This window comes from Penicillium daleae, assembly GCF_028827525.1.
Source record: "Penicillium daleae strain IBT 16125 chromosome Unknown utg000002l_segment0_segment0, whole genome shotgun sequence".
NCBI classification, from domain to species: domain Eukaryota; kingdom Fungi; phylum Ascomycota; class Eurotiomycetes; order Eurotiales; family Aspergillaceae; genus Penicillium; species Penicillium daleae.
In genome coordinates this window covers 553634-570034 of record NW_026623150.1, presented here as the reverse complement: position 1 = coordinate 570034, position 16401 = coordinate 553634, and the positions used below count along the sequence as shown (strand labels likewise).

Below are 16401 nucleotides of genomic sequence, written 5' to 3'. Positions count from 1 at the left end.
TCCAGTATTATATTGTGATTTCCAACCCAAGTTGATGCTTACAGCGCTGAATAGACTCATCCTGCATCTCGGAGTAAAGATGAAACTCGTCGGCCACACAGGTGCCTAAACAAAGTTGAAATCCATCCAAGTCCGGCTCCGCACTCATAATGAGCTGCTTTGACTGGGATACATTACCCAGGTTGGAATTGAAGATACCCCCAGCCGAAAGTGGCAAAAAGTCCTCGTAAGTGAGAGGTTCATAGGCCAGAATGTTCTGGTCTAGAAGCTCTTGGACAGATACCTTAGTTCCAAATTTTGCCATCATGGAACCATCTTCTGCTAGCTTTTCCCCATTTGAGGTAAGTCGGTAGCAGAAATAAGCTAGGTTCTGGTCGCGAAGTTCTGACAAGCTATCGGGGAATGCTTTGAAGTGGGTTTCCAAAACTTTCTCGTAATCCTGACCCTCGAGCTTGTTTTTCGCGGCGTCAACATTCACCCGGTCCAGAATCTGATCATACAACTGACGCCCCTTTCGTGTCAATGCATAGCCCCGCTGCTCCACTTCTCCAAAACGTGCGGTATGAGATCCTTTCACGTAGTCATCAAATGTATTTCGGAAGTAGACCGTCTCTTCCAATGCCTTGAAGCTTGTCTGTCGCAAAAGAATTGGGCAGCTTCTCTTTGGAGGTCCTTCGATTCGTTCTTTCGCTGGCATTCCCTGACTCACCATGAGCTGCTGGACTAGGTCGATGTCGATTGTACGGGGTGTTAAATGATTGATATGTGAACTCGGAAATGAGACGACATCGGCGATAAGAGGGTGTTCAGCCGTGAGCTGCATATATTCATCAAGAGTCACCGTGGCTTTTGAGTGCCATCGGAATGTTTCCAATCCGTTCTCGATAAATTCGGCGCATTCAGCCGGCGTTAAAGTAGCGTTCTTCTCAACCAGATCCAGAAGCTCGAGAAGTCTTGGGGTGAAGATGTTTCTCTGCGCCAAGGCTTTCTGTGCCAGAATTCGCGTATTTTCTGTCAAGAGTTCCATCCGCAGGACCGTGGTGAAGACGCGAAATGGATGCTGTGATAGTGCATCCTGTGTCTTCGGCCGAAACGCTGTAGCATGCATGGGAAAGCCAGCGAGGCTTAGGTCATAGTACCCCACAGGATACATGCCCATGACTGAAAACATGCGACAAATTGTGCTCAGCTCATATGCCGTTCCCAGTCGAATGGCGCCATGTCTTTCGACTCGATGTCGTGAAGGCAAGACGTCGTCTGGGTTGATAGCTTTGGCTCCGCCTAGCGTCTTACTGGCCTGAACCGCCTTTGCATCGGCCTGCCAGACAACGTCGATCAAGTCACCGTATAATGGAACCTCACTCTTGTACATTTCTGACAACGCGTGACAAAATTTCGCCCGTAGCGTATTCTGATCCCAGGCCATAGCCATGTTGAATGTTGTTTGATGGTAGCTCAATGATTCAGATACTTAGTAGATAAAGTATATATTTGATAATTAATGTGAAAGTTGGACCGACGTGTGAGTATGCGTCACTTTATTTATACAATCACACTGAGCTTCTCTTGAATAGCCGGCTATAACCTCATTCGCCCTCGCCGTCCTTATCCGCGAACTCTCGGATGCCTCCCGTCGGAGTCACTGATAAGATACTGTACAGTGCCAGTATCACTAGGAAGCACCCGATAACAGCGTGGCTTGTTATCTTGTTTCTAATTTGGACATTTCATAGTATTCATATCGTTTACCCTCGGCATCCTTTCGTCCATGCGGGGAATAAGTTTACTCACCTGATTTCCATTACGAAATGCGACCAAGAAGGTTGCAACTATTACAGCATCTGTTGGGGAAGCAAGGCGCTATGCGGGGATTCCTGGAGACATACAAGCCAATAGGATGTAGGTCCGTCGGACGACCATGATTGTGCAGCTCTATCGCCGATAATCGCCGTGTCGCCGATGCGGCAAGTAAAGATATTACCTTCCCTGGGAGTGAGCTTGATCGTCGACTTGGGGCACATAATCTCGAATAGGCATATGATGATGTATGTGAACCTCAGAATTCTTGGGTTTCGTATATTCTAGACTCATCATGACATAGAAAATGCTGTGTAATCGAGTCCCCCTCCTAGAGTCCGAATCTAGCGACCGGGGAAATGCCTGACAAGATGCGCTTAAAGCTCCTCTCCGTTTAAATATCTTCCTAATTGTTTATCAATTCGTCTCATCTCCTTTAATATATCCAGAAATATCTCGAGTATACTTCATTTTATCGCCGATGAGGAAATTTCGAAGTTTGGTTGAGGGGTTCAATCTGGTGGCGCTTGACTGTACTTGAGAAACTGATTAACATTATCTTGCGCATATGTACGGAGACTAAGACATAGTTCCTTAGATACTGTCTCATTATTTGCGGTCTACTGTACTTGTTTGTAGCAACAGGCGGATACTGAAAACCCTTGCACAGAATTTGATACCTAAAGCAAGAAACCTGGAATTTTCCGATTCAAATCACGTATTGACTAGAAGAGCCTGCCTGTTTCCCTTTATTCATCCTTGACCCTTCGTGGAGGAGAAGGACTTTCCTTCACCAGGACAAAGTCCCGATCTAGGAGCCAGAATCCTCTCTACTCACGGCCGTCAACGGTTTTCACCATGGGTATTAAATTGTGCTTCTTAGCCAATTCAAATCCTCACACCATTGGTAGTCGACAATCAAGCTTTTCTTGAGACCAAAGACCGTGTCACTTTCCAAGTATTTCCTATCACTATAGTAGAGCGCCGTGATCAACTTGGTATACTCGGGATGTATGACCATAAAATGCTGCTCGAAAAATGTCGTAGGAGAGGAAGGTGTCGCTCGCACACCATATGAGCAGGTCGGTACCAATGTCTCTTCAACTTTCGAAGAAGCTTGCCAACTGGACCATCATTGGAGATCGGATAAGCAACTGGCTTGACACACTTAAAGAGAAGGGGCCACGATCATCAGTGAAGATCTTGCCACGACAATTAGGCTACTGGCTCCCCGCGCAATCAAGATCGTATACGCCGTTACCGTCGGTCTCCCACACATCGATCAGGGCTTTGGGAACCACGTTGCCATCGGTGTCACGAACGAAGCCACGAACAATTGTTGGCTCTCTGGGAGTCCCATCAGATATGATAGGCTGGCCATATTCAAACGAATGAGCTTCTTCATCGTGGAATGGTCCTAACACGGAAGACTCCGTCGCATCGGGATAGCTGGGTACGAAATGGCGTCGACCAGAGCTGAGATGCCTGGTATATCAGACAACAAGACAAACTCGTGACAGACATCGGTGGAAATCTAGCCCACTTGCACAAACTAGTCAATACCCAGCTCTTCAACAGAGGATATACAGGTCACCTACACAGGTGAGAAACTGCCAGGCTTGCTCCCATTCATCGAACTGTAAGTTCACATCCCGAAAATAGTCCTGCGATGCCTTGATAAGTTTTGTAATGAGATATCGAAGGCGAGGGTTGTCACACATGGAGTTGATTTTCATCATGTTTTCTGTGATGTTCTCGATCGTCAAGTCAAGCATTGGGGGCAGACGAGCTGCGATATCGTTTGGAGACCCAGCAGCCCATTTGGCCTTGGTATGACCACTAATGCCATTAAGTGCAGAAACTTCGATGGTATCTTTGCTTTCAGAGGCAAGGAACAATGAGGAGGACGATGAGATGGTGTGTTTGATCGTCCATCTTGGCCCGCGATATGTGGCTTTATATGTTTGCTCTTGAGCCTACTCATTCATTATCATTTTCATATGTTTGAACAAAACATACTCACTACCTAGCCCATTGCCCCGCGTTTCGTCTTTCTTTGACACAGGGAGTAGTCTGCTAGATGAGAGAGCGTAAGTGGATCCCTTGTCCTACCCGACGGGTCCCAGCTTCCGTCGGAACCCGGACTCTCCATGTCATCGATGAACGTCCCTTTGAATTATTGCTAAACAACATTCAATACATTATGTAGATCCTGAAAGGAATTCTTCAAATGATCTGACATCTATATGTGGAGTTATAAGTCTCATTATATAGGGAACGGGTCTGTATTTTGACCCATAAACGTATCCGAAGTATTGTGTTAGGCGGTAGTCGAAGAGCCGCGATGCCTCACTCAGAATGAGAAAAGTAAGATAAAGCCCACGGTCTATTATGATGACAAATCTACTAGAAGACTAGAATGTATTGAAATGCCAATAACAAATTACCCCGGACCCCGCAACCCCGGCGATGAAGTTAGTGGAAGAGCAAGGCTCATCGGAGAAGAGTGGCGATCGGTTCGGCAGCTGCTTCCATTGCCGTTTTTGCTAGATCTCCACGATCCGTCGCGATTATTCCTTGACAACAACCCCCGACGGAGCAGAGACTTAGATGCAGGAATTGATCACAATTCTCCAAGATTCTTGATGCGATATGGACACCCCCGAGCCCAAGGCCCGATGGGCCTCGCAGCGTCGCGTACCGAGGGCTTCACGCGCGTGCGAGACGTGCCGCTCTCGCAAAACGAAGGTATCCGATATTCACCAAGCCCATCTCTATCATGCCAATTGGATATAAAAGTGATAACATTTATCCCATAGTGTGACCAAGCACAACCTTGCTCATATTGTGCCTGTAAGTTCTTCAGATGACGTCGCCAATAGTGTTCAAATCTGACGAGTGGTACCGATCACTCATTTGACTGTATCTATCGCACCACTGGTGGACAGGGAACGTCTAGACCTTCTCTGTCTGAGAAAAAGAAAGTCATTCGGAGTTCACACCAAAGGTATGGTATACAAACCTCTTTCACTACCGATGTCGAGGTGCATCCATTTGCTGACCTCATCAAGTCCGGATAAAGCTGTTCGCCTATCACCATGGCCCGGGATATATCGGAGCAATACCAATGAAAGCTCGCATACTCGAGCAATTGGAACTTCTGAGTCTTCTAGTCATTTGTTGAGAGACACATCCCGTGGACCACATTCGGCTGAACAGAATACTCCCACTCCAGACACGCCAACCGCCTCGTCAGTACATGATGAAACTCCGAGTAAGGGTATCTTTACCGAATTGTGCAATATTCCCCCGGACTAATACTGTATCCAATGATCAGTCGCGCCCTCTGAGATCGGAGACGCAGCATCTCGAGATGGCTTGAGTGGAGTCAACCTTCACACCAAAGGAACAGAATTCTATGGCAACTCGTCCAACTTGGCATTCCTAGGAAACCTCTACACAAGAGCAAAGAATCAAGCAGAGATACGGGCTGATGAATACTGGCCTACAGAGCCAGATACGACAGCTACTACAAACAGACCACAACCTCTTTCACCCACAACATGCCCAGGGACAGGGCCCTTGTCTAGCAAGGCGCAACTTTCTATCGTGAATCTACTATACAACGCAGACTATACAGGTCATCCATCACCGCATTCACTCGCTGGTATCGAGAGTGGAACAAAACTAAGCCCGTCTTTCAGTGTTGGGCAGGGTGACACCGGTACTGTCAACAGCTGTGGGTCTCCTTTACCACCACGTCCAAGCCAAGAACGCTTTCATTGACTCTTCCCATCAGCCCAAGATATCAGTCTCCTTGCCATTTTCCCAAACATAACACCTACAGCCCAACTTGAAATCGAAAAGATTTTTATCGGCAGCTACTTCACCAACAAGCACTATATCCACCCCGTCCTATCCAAGGGCTCCTTCATGCGCCGCTGCGAACGGGAGGCATGGCCCATCTCCAAACGTACCGCACTCTTCCGTGGCGCCATCAAGTTCGCCGGTCTCTACTTTACCGTGGTAGCCCTGGGTGCGATAAATGCGAGCCCAAATGAGACAGCGCTCCTCGACCACTTTTACCATCAGTTTAAAGATCCCGATAAAACGCTTCCGCCGGAAACGCGGTTCTCGGCTCTGGATTTTGCAAAGTTCTACTTTGATATCGCGAAGCAGGCGCTTGGGGATTTGTTTGAGAGTAGTTGCCTCGAGACTGCGCAGGCACTGTTTCTTATGGTATGTCTTTGTGAGATGCAAGTGAAATTTGTGTTACTGAGGATGGATTTCAGAGTGTTTTCCGTCAGAATTCGTTGCAGCCGCATAGTTGCTATATGTATAGTGGAATGGCTGTGCGAACAGCGGCGGCTATTGGGTTGGCTTCTAGTATGTCTTCTTTACCCTCGGGTATAAGGAAAGAAGCAAAGCGAACTTGGTGGTATGTCATTCTTTAACTTCGTTGATGTGTCTCTATTAACTCTCTTAGGTGCATTTACTCTCACGAGATGTAAGTTGGCCGTATTAGCGAGATGCTACACAGGTACTAATAATCTCTAGCGAAATGTGCTGTTCCTCCGGACGCCTAGACAGCATGAAGGAATTACACTACTACCAAGTCTCCCTACCCAAGTTAAAGGTAAAGCAGCTTTACTATCAACCCACCCCTCACATTCAGTATCCAGGTCCTAATGAATTCCAGGTAAACGCAGGCCCCCTCGACCCCGACGCAGAAGACAACGACATAGTCATGATCCCCACCATGGTCTCCCTCGCCCAGATAATGTCCAACGCCTCACACCAACTCTATCACTCCACACAGCGCTCAATGAGCGAAAAATCCCGACTCGCAATGGCCCTGGACGCACGCCTCCTCGACTGGAAGGCAAATATACCGCCCTTCCTCAACCCAGACGCAACAACACTCAATGATCCCGAGTGGGCGTTTAAACAAAAACTGGTCCTGCGACTGCGTACGTCTTCTGAACAGCGTGAATGTGTCCCGTTTACTGATCGTTCATATTAGGATACTATAACACCCGCATCCTAATTCACAGACCCTTCCTCGTCGCGGCAACGTCTAACACGCACTCCCGCGAATTCCGCCACCATCTACACATATGCCTCGAAGCTGCGCGGAAAAGTATCACGATGCAATACGAGTCGTTTATGCACCGTATCTATATTCGAACATGGTAAGTAGCTTTAGCTTTAGCTTTAATTCTCCACATCCCATCCCATCTATCCCACCTTGGCAGGTGCGCTTTGTTTCTGATTCGGCTTGCAGGTGGTACAACACAACCTACGCCCTCTACGGCTCAATGATCCTCCTCCACCTCGTCCTCTCAAATTACCCTGACCTCCCGGACGACGATCTCCTCGCGGACGTGGAGAAGTCCCTTGAGATCTTCGAGTCGATGGATGATATTATCGTTGCGAGGCGATGCGCGGTGATGTTGAGGGAGGTTCTTGATGTTGCAAGGACTTGCCTTGTTAGGAGGGGGGGGTAGTGAGAATGGTCTTGTGAATGGGAAGGGGTCTGGAGTCTCTGGACAGATTGGGTCTGGTTCTGGGCCTGTGGATAAGTCGTCGGTTGGAGAGACGCTGGTTGGTACCACTTCTTATGCGTCGGGCAGTTCTTCTGCTGCTGCTGCTGCTGCTTCGTCTACGATGGGCACTTCACTCCCAGGAATGCTGGTAGATGTACCGCTGGGCTATGGATCAGATACTCCCGCTCTACCCCTTGACAACACAGGAGCAGGAGCAGGAGAAGCATTAGCCTCTCGCTCCACCGAAGAAGATTTCTTCTTCTCGCTCTTCAGCCAAGATCCCCAGCAGCCAGCCGACCGAACACGCACGGAGATGCTAGCGAATCTAGTCGATCCGTCAATACTGGAGGACTTTGCCTTTGGCGGACACGATGATTCATTTTTTTAGCCAGAAACGTTACCAAGTCTGTAGTGTACCATAAAAGATGAAACAAAATCAATCCAAATAAAATCATAATTCATTCATAGCCCGATCTATGCTGTCCAAGTCTATACATTCACTGAATCCATCATTCAGGAAGCGGGGGGAAATAATCCAAGTTCCAAAGTCGAAAGTCCCAAAAGTCCAAGCCAAATTATCCCGGGCATACATATCAAGGTAAACCAAAAATCAGGCCAAATAAAAACAAGTTCCAACGAGAGCGAATTCCGATATCATAATTTTAAGAGGTTACCCGCTTTTGGTGGGCGGGGTAATGGGGAGGAGGAGGAGGAGGGTAGATGCAAATGTGCAAAGAGGTATTCGATCATGCGCTTTCATTTGAGGAGAAGTCCGTGAACGCCGAAGATGTCGTGAGGGTCAATAGCACAACAGGAGTGTCGTAGAGGTAGGGGTAGATTGAGGATGTAGAGGAGATCATAGTGTTAAAGGAGGAGATGTGAGGTAGGAGGGATAATGTTGATCAGGAGGAGAGCATTTAAAGAGGTGCCATAGACGTCTCATCGTCCTCGATATCACTGACACTGGTCGCCGGGGAGGCCAGCCCAGAGATCACCGACGAGCTACCGGCCGTGCCATGCATATCGACATCGCCCATAACCTCGTCGTAGTCACCGGGTCCCATAACCGGTCGCGAGGGCTGCTTAGCGGAGCTAGCCATGAGCTCGTCGATGCCCGGCTTGGCAGGGACATGTTTATCCAGCATCGTCGCGTGGTCAAGGCTCTCCAGCGCGAAGCCCATAAACTCGGCATTCTTGTGAGACACGCTAAGCGTCCAGCGGTACTCGCATAGTCGTATACGGTAAAACTCGGCCTCCTCGTTGGTCGGCGCCGTAATACGCAGGAGCATGCCGAACGAACCGATCAGTGAGAAGTTCGTGCGCGCCGACGCGGGCCAGAACGAGCGCAGGTGCGCAGGTCGCAGGCGGTTGACAAAATCCATTGCTGAGATGAGTCGTGTCTTTGCCGCGGATCGGCAGATGTGCGCGAGGTGCGAGTCTGTGCCGTTACCGGACAGCGAGCGCACGATGCAGCGATGCAGAGTGATTTCGGTCGCGAAATAGGCCAAATGCAGAGCACCGTTGCGGGCATGTTCGTCGGTGATTGTCTCGACCAGCTCGCCGCTGGAGGACTCCATCTTCAGCGCCGCCGGCAGAGATGAGAACCATTCCTTCAGCCGGATCTGTGCGGGCTTCGCCTTGTCCAGGATGATACGCGTGCGCTGATTTCCTGCAGCGCGGAAGTCCTCAATGGCCTGAAGCGTGTAGAAGCGGTCCAGAATGTCCGAAAGGATGGTTGTCAATGCGACCATGTGGCAGAAGAGAAGAGGCCCGTGGCCCACATCTCCGTCGTTATGGACAGAGTCCGTACCAGATGCGAATGCGTCCGAGAAGTCCTGCTCGACGAGATCCTTGACCGTCCAGTTGAAAGCGAAGATCTGCGAAGGACGGCCGTGCACAAGCGAAGACCATTTGTCCTGCATGTACAACGCCCAGGCCAGACGTTTCCGCAGACCCTTCTCCCAGGTCTTCATGCGCCAATTTGAGCAGTCTTGGTGCAGACCCAGCTCAAAGCCGGCCGTGACAAGTTGTCCGTTCAAAGACGCCGTCGCCAAAGTCGACTTCTGCGTTAACAGCAGGCCAGCCTGGATAGTCGAGATACTCGGGTACGGCAAGGACTCGATCAACAGTTTCAGCGCCGTGGCCTCCAATCGCGAGGCATCGGGCCGCCGTGCCGTTTGCGATGACACGCCGACATCCACAAACTTCAGGGTCAACACATACACGGCAGCCAGCAGCAGAGGCGACAATTGCCTGCGCTCACGGTAGGACTGGCGGAAGGCATCCTCCATGAGAATCGGGAATGAGGGATGCACATGTTCAAAGAACTTTTCAATTAGCGTTGACCCGTACGGAGCAACCAGGCTCTCGATAGCGTCCAGCGACACGGCCTGCGAGTCGCCGATGGGCACGGTATTGACCACCCGCATGAAGGTACAGTCGTCGGCGCACCGACGGATGCGCGAGGCCGAGACGGTGCACTCGTGGTACTCGTCTAATGGGAGATACTCAAGGAGGGTGGGCTCCAACTCGGTGGTCATACCAATGTGCTGGGTGGTCTGGTTGAAAAAGCCCGAACGAATCATGGCGTGGGGCTGTTGAGGGCGAGGAGTCTCGCTCTCGGAGGTAGTTTGGTTTGATTGGACGGTAGAGGGTCTGAATGTGATATCAAGTTAGTGGAATTTGTCCTGGCATCGCCATTGCCCACTAAGCAGCGACGGAGTGACTGATCAAGATCAATTGCATACCTTTTTACAGACTCTGCATGTTCCCGTGTAGAGTCGTCCAATTTCCTCTTCTTCGTTGGGGCTTCTGCGGAGCCCGCAGAGAGCGTGAACGTGCAGTCCTGGCGGTGGAAGTCGCACGAGTAGCACTTGTTGGTGATGTCATTCATGGCGCAGCGGCTTTGTCTACGAAGACAGGCGTCACAGCTTGCTCCATCCCGACCTGGGACACGGGCTAGGGAAGATTGACCAGAGACCGGAGAGGGTGAGAGGGTATTGGGAGTGGCGGTCGAGGATGGGTGAGGGCGACGGCGTAGATGCTCGGAGGGGGAATGGTGAGCCTGTGAATAGGCTGGGGAGGCTGCCGAGCCAGCCGTTGGGGAAGGCTGGATAGTGATAACGGTGGCCATGTGGGTATGGGATAGGGAAGCCAGAGGTTTATAGATCCCGAAGCTGGGGGATGCCAGGTACCGGCGTACCGGGGGAGGAAGGTGGTGCTAGTGCTAGGCTCTAGCGGGACGGAGCCCGGGGGCGGCTTGGGCGGAGGATTCGCAGAGATAATGAGAATGCTGGGGTACCAAGATAGATAATGGATAGGCTGCGATTCGTGCAATCGAATTCGTCACGTAAGGGTCCTCGGAGCTGGCGTCTGTTGGAATTCCGGGGAGGGGAAAAAGGGATTGGACCTTCGATTTTGCACTCCACAAGCTGACCTGGACGGGGGTTGAGAGGAACAGCTCTAAGCCACTCGAAGAGTTAGCCTGTAGCCATTCAGAGAATTGACCATTGACAAGTGAAGACTGGAGAAGAAGGAAGAGATAAGGACCAAGAAGGGGAGGGTACGTACACGAGAGAGCTTATCGGGACCAGATCACCCCAAAAAAAAAGAGTATTTTTTGTTATCTCCGACGATCTCAGAGTAGCCCCGGCACCGGAGAAAGAGACAATCGAGTATATAATAATAATAATCGGTATTTCAATACTCTGGTAGCAAAAGTAGAAAAAAAAAAGTATATACCTCGATGGTATAATATAAAAATGAATAATTGCGGATCGAGAATAAGATGGAGAAAAAGAAAACCAGAAAAAAAATAATAACCAGTCAATCAGATTCGTCAATCTATCAGGCCGATGAGCCCGCTAGAGACTGCAGCAAGATGAGATGGCGGATGGTTCGCTCTGTCATTCCTACACCTCGCAGCTAGGTCGATGAGTGCAGTGCAACTGGCTGGCCGTGACGCATGTGTAGGAGATATCGATGTTGACTTGGATGGCTGAGACAGGCACTGAGAAGCTAGGAGAGAGAGAGAGATTGAGAAAGAGGGAAATCAAAGGAAAGACTCCCAAAGGTGATGACATCGACTCGAGTATATACGATCATAATTGGGATAGTCCCCGTGCAGTGTTTCCGAGTCCCAGACGATCCTCTTTTCAGTTTCGTAACAAGAATCAGCTGTAGCCAGTCCCGTCCGTCGCGATGAATAATAATTAGGCGGGCGCAATTGTCATCTCTGATAAGGTGCCTGGTCCTGATTGGTCCACTGGATCAGCCGCCATCATATTACGTACGGGGAATCCCTCTTACCTAATCACCCAGTTCGATCCGGCTGTCCTGATTAGGTTGGGCGATGGAAATCAGAATAACCTGATTCAGCGTGCAGTGCATCTGTCCGGAGTAGTTACGGAGTAGTAGTGATGACTACAGTATTTCTTGCTCCTGTAGTTAACTAGTTATTTGGTAGTTATTTTAATCATGAGCTGACTATGTACTTAACTATCGAAGTTACAGATCAGCGTCCAGCTCACATGCACCATCCCGTCAATCATCCAAAACTCAACAAAGACCATCCATCATTGTAATACGGGCATTAGATTATCCCCCAGACCAATCTCCACAGAGTTCACCAGACTCCATTTGTCATCCGTCAATTTGCCATCGATCAACCAACCAGCCGAGGCCCTCCACTCCGTACAAGGAGTACAGTAAGTTCTAACCTTCGCTCTTGTGACAAAAGTAACCAATCAGAGATCTCTGATAACGGTTACTTCCCCAGCCAATCAGGATATCCACAAAGGATGACGGATGCAGCAAGAAAGCAGCCCAAAATAAGGTACACATCACCAAATATTCATAGATTTAATAATAATAATGTTTGAATGTAAATATCTTCCTTGTGGAGAGTCCACCGATCAACGGATGCACCCCAACCTCTGAAACCATAGTACTCCGTGTATTCCTTTTGATCCTATAGGAAGCCTCGGTTCAACTGCTTACTCGATGGGGTCATTGCCGCGGCGATTCAGGTCTTGGAAAGATAGATCTGTGTACTTTATATAATATTCTGTCGTGCATTTACTCTTACTCAATCGTATACTTACCTTACATAGAGTAACTACTCCCTCCTCCCTCCAAAGAGTATGTCCAATTGTCCATGCCCAGGTAGCAGGCACACTGTGCTCCGGGGCGGAAGTCCCTTGCAATGAGTTTCACGGTGAAGGACCCGCCCAGTGGGCCAACGGAGACGGCCAGTTGGTCCCCGGCCCATGACTCCATGTGCTCGCCTTCCCTGTAAAACGCTTAGCCCCCAGTGGCGATGGGTGATCTCGGGATGAACAGGTTGGGCATGAATTGACTTGATTAATAGTCATAAGAACTACAGTATTGTCCTCGGGGAGGGGGTGTTAGTTTATACCGACCCAGTGAGCATGTAAGCTGACCTCCGAACAAAATGCATGGACTATGTGCCAAGTCCACGCTGTCAAAGGGAAGCATCATGCAATATGACTATGTACCCCGTCGCACGGAGGACAGAATTGATAACATGACTCATTGCACATTCCTACTCATCATGAAAAGAGGCACATCGGATACTACTGTACTATATTTCAAGTCCAGCAGATGCAATTGGTAAGCTGAACAAACACTGTGATTTGGTATATCGGTTCTATGTGCAATGCTCCCTCCGCCCGGAAATCCTCCAGGACCCATCAAATCAATTCCAAACGCCCAAGAAACTCCATATGCCCAGAAATGTAAAATGAGAGATCACTAAACCACAAAGCGCACGCTTAAAAGGCGTGACTGACAAATGGGCTTCGACTTTTTTCCAGGTATGCCCAACGGTCCCACACCACCTTGTTCCTGTCGACAGGCTGTAGTCTACTCAGTGAAATTCCGCAACTTGGTCAACTCATCCAGCAATTCCTGCAGCTCGCCGTCGGAAATTTTGTTCTGCAGACTTGGAATAAGTGACTTGGCCTCCTCGGCATTGTCACAGCACAGGCTTCCTAGAAGGAAAGGAAAACGACCCTGGTCAGTACAACCTCACGGACCAATTTGACAAGGTATATATGCGCATAGCCACAATCACCACGAGAGTTCCCGACGATGCCAGGGGTGTAATGTTCCGACAGCGGCGATTTGCGGGAAGGGAAGTAGCTCCGCCTTGTAGTTCAGGCCAGAGTAGGACCCAGCCAGGCCAGGTCGAGCACACAGCCAGATGCCAAACGCCAGACTTCAAGCTCAAGCTAGTACTAAGCCAGTCACTTACCCAATTGCGACCGCTCAAACATCTCCAACTCCGTATGCGAGTTCAACAACCGCTCCACCGCCTTAATATTCTCTTCATCCTTGAATCGCGCAAAGATGTCCAGATAATCCAGCGTCTTGGTCAAGTTCCTATACAATTGTCGCAAAATCCCCCAGTTAGTAAATCTACTCCACTTTGATCGCATTGGTAGCCTGGTCGGTAGGCTTGTAGGTCTGCCTCTGTAACGTACTCCGGCTCCTCGTACTTGCTTCCTCCGCGGCGCTTGTTCTCCAGCACCTTGTGGATGACCAGTCGCGCTTCTGATAGGGAGAGGGTATGCGTGTTCTGATCGGCGCCGAGCTTGAGGGTAGCCGCGGCTTCGAGCTCGCCTTGAGGGAGCGCGCGCTTGCGGTGTGTTGCCGGGGGTAGTTGGACGCTCATTTTGTTGTATCTTTGGAGATTTGACGAGGCGACGAGTCACAATAGGGATAGTCAGAGAGCTTTCGAGCACAGTGGATAAGGTGTCTGAGATGGCGGGGTCGTCGGCGGGAGCTTCGCGGTTTTGAGGCGGTTTGAGATGTTGAACCTGTGCAGGTTTGCGCGGCAGTTTTGGGGCGGTGAGCACGCCGCCTTTGGATTTCCTAATCGGGTATACCAACTTCCCAGGTATTAACCACCATCTACTAGTACTGTTTCCTTCAACGGAAAATCATCTTCTTAAGGGTATCAAGTGGTGATTTCTTTTTGTCTATCTCTTTTTTCCCTTCTCCCAGCTATAAACATGCGATTTTTGAACGCCTCTCATGCATCAACTATACCCCTCTAAACTTTGCGAAATGCAACCTCTGGCGGGAGACGGAAGCTCGCGCAGAACATCTGCTTCTTGGGACTGACGAGTCGGACATTAAAGACGTCCAGTTCAATGGCAGGATTGCCAGTGCCTCCGACCCGGTCCTCGGGTGTAATAGTGAATCCAATGCGCTCCGATACCCGCTCACAGATATCCTTGTGGTCATCCACCTCGTTATCGGAGTTGCCCGAGAAGCAATAGACGTGCACCATCGGGAGAGTCTGAGAGGTGTTGGGTGTGAAAAGCTCTTCCTTGCCGGTATAGAGACCCTGAAATGCATCCAAGAACTCGATAGCGGTAGCGGGCAGGTTCATGACATAGTGATCAACGAACTGCGGGCGAACATATTTTTGTGCCGGAGGCTGCTCAATGGCCTTGCCGTCGTTCGCTTTGCCCTTCTTATCCTTTCGTCCCTTGGCCTTCTGAATAGTGACAGTCACGGGATCTGTCTCGAGGAGCGACTTTGCCGAGAACCGGATGAACTCGCGTCCATCCTGATTGAACGGGGTCACGAAGTCTTGAACCTTGTTTCGTTTGGTCGCATCCTGCATCACTTCATAGCCATGCGGGTTCAAGTCATTGGCCCAGACAAAGATTCGCTTACGGCCAGCGGGAACAGCGAAGGGTCCAACTCCTGCCATCACGTCGCAAACCATCTGGCCGGGCTCGAACTTCTCCACGAGCCGGCGGTGCTCAGTCTCAAGACGGCTATTCCAGTAGACCCGAGAATAATCGAACCGGAACTCGCAATCTTGTTCGTGTTGAATAACGTTCATGTCGCTGTCGCCGGCAAGCAGCTCGAAGGGAAATGTGCGGAATTGGCTGTGTGAGCCGACATCTTCGGTCTTGTTGATCACGGTCCGGATGGAGGGGTTTTTGTCCTTTAGAACCTCTGCAATTATATGTCTATATGGAAGCCAATGCTCTCGGAGGTTCAAGTGCACTGCAATTAGGTGTTAGTTTCAATGCGCCTCGCTTGGTCATGGTGGGTTGGGCAGAAACGTACAGACATGCCCCACCTGAGTGAACCCTTGGGGGACTTCTTCCATTTCTTCGGGGAGGATCGCACTGGCAATCTCGGCTATGACACGTTAGTTTCAAAGCATGGTAAAGAATATCAATGGCAGTTGGCCGTACCGTAGCTCCAGTAATCATAATCCAACTCCAGATCATACGGTGACACATCCACAGCACCCTTCTCCACGAGCTCATTGATCACTGGCGACCAAGTAGTCCTGTCTGTCATTCGAATCAGAACCTATTCCAGCATCCAATTCCACATCGACCCAGGGTTTATCCTTCACCCACCATCAGCTTTAACATCCTCCCGTAGCAAAAGGCCTTTGCGGATGGCCCCATCCTGTTCCCTCAAATCACGCACAACATTGAGTCGGGGTAGAACCAGTAGATCGCGGTTCTTGCCTAGTGCCTGGCGGACGCTTGAAATTTGCGATTTCTCAAAGATCTTCGCGGCAGCGATGGGCACCGTTTTGCGGAAGAACGATCGGTCGAGCGTCTTCATCGCGCGGTTGACTGGGGGGCGGAACATGGCGGGCAGTTCGCGGGGAACCGGTTGGAATTTCTCCCTACTGGACTCCATTGACAGGAAGGCCGTGGCCTTGCGGGGACTCGGGGTATTGTCAGAGTGGTTGCTGGTTGGAAGAAAGTTGCGATTCGCGTCTCGGCGATAATTTGTGTTACAGATCCTTATCGGCCACGTGATGGACCTTATCAGTCAGTTTAGAAGCTGATTATGACATCAATTAAACCCTCGATGGTGTAGTTGGATATCACGTTCGGCTGTAATGGATCCACATATAACCGAAAGGTCACCGGCTCGATTCCGGTTCGAGGGAACATTGATTTTTTTTATATTCGTTTTGACTTGCCTCGCAATGTTGCTGGCTCTCGAATTATGGATCAGTAGGATTGAAGGCGGGTGTTGGTTGAGACTG

General features: G+C 49.9%; 6 protein-coding genes across 6 annotated transcripts; 1 reads left to right on the top strand and 5 right to left on the bottom strand.

Annotated features, from left to right (window-relative positions):
- Positions 1-7: 7 nt before the first annotated feature.
- N7458_001226 (VOC family protein) lies at positions 8-1432 on the bottom strand (the record flags this gene model as incomplete). Its single annotated transcript, XM_056904609.1, has 1 exon — positions 8-1432. The coding sequence occupies one exon, from the start codon at positions 1430-1432 to the stop codon at positions 8-10; it is 1425 nt and encodes a 474-aa protein (XP_056768716.1).
- A 1230-nt stretch (positions 1433-2662) lies between these two features.
- On the bottom strand, positions 2663-3572 carry N7458_001225 (catechol dioxygenase; the record flags this gene model as incomplete). The annotated part of the gene is made up of 3 exons (XM_056904608.1): positions 2663-2921; positions 3022-3282; positions 3385-3572. The coding sequence occupies 3 exons, from the start codon at positions 3570-3572 to the stop codon at positions 2663-2665; spliced, it is 708 nt and encodes a 235-aa protein (XP_056768715.1).
- Positions 3573-4475: 903 nt separating this feature from the next.
- Positions 4476-7731, top strand: N7458_001224 (fungal specific transcription factor domain-containing protein; the record flags this gene model as incomplete). The annotated part of the gene is made up of 9 exons (XM_056904607.1): positions 4476-4545; positions 5135-5536; positions 5597-6036; positions 6090-6235; positions 6284-6304; positions 6355-6767; positions 6821-6989; positions 7082-7249; positions 7305-7731. The coding sequence occupies 9 exons, from the start codon at positions 4476-4478 to the stop codon at positions 7729-7731; spliced, it is 2256 nt and encodes a 751-aa protein (XP_056768714.1).
- Positions 7732-8260: 529 nt separating this feature from the next.
- On the bottom strand, positions 8261-10476 carry N7458_001223 (putative C6 transcription factor (OTam); the record flags this gene model as incomplete). Its single annotated transcript, XM_056904606.1, has 2 exons — positions 8261-9998; positions 10091-10476. 2 exons carry the CDS (start codon positions 10474-10476, stop codon positions 8261-8263), a joined length of 2124 nt encoding a protein of 707 aa, XP_056768713.1.
- A 2750-nt stretch (positions 10477-13226) lies between these two features.
- On the bottom strand, positions 13227-14037 carry N7458_001222 (DNA-directed RNA polymerase II subunit RPB4; the record flags this gene model as incomplete). Its single annotated transcript, XM_056904605.1, has 3 exons — positions 13227-13354; positions 13618-13745; positions 13847-14037. 3 exons carry the CDS (start codon positions 14035-14037, stop codon positions 13227-13229), a joined length of 447 nt encoding a protein of 148 aa, XP_056768712.1.
- A 381-nt stretch (positions 14038-14418) lies between these two features.
- trm5 (tRNA (guanine) methyltransferase) lies at positions 14419-15995 on the bottom strand (the record flags this gene model as incomplete). Its single annotated transcript, XM_056904604.1, has 4 exons — positions 14419-15389; positions 15453-15527; positions 15584-15685; positions 15755-15995. The coding sequence occupies 4 exons, from the start codon at positions 15993-15995 to the stop codon at positions 14419-14421; spliced, it is 1389 nt and encodes a 462-aa protein (XP_056768711.1).
- Between the last annotated feature and the right edge of the window lie 406 nt (positions 15996-16401).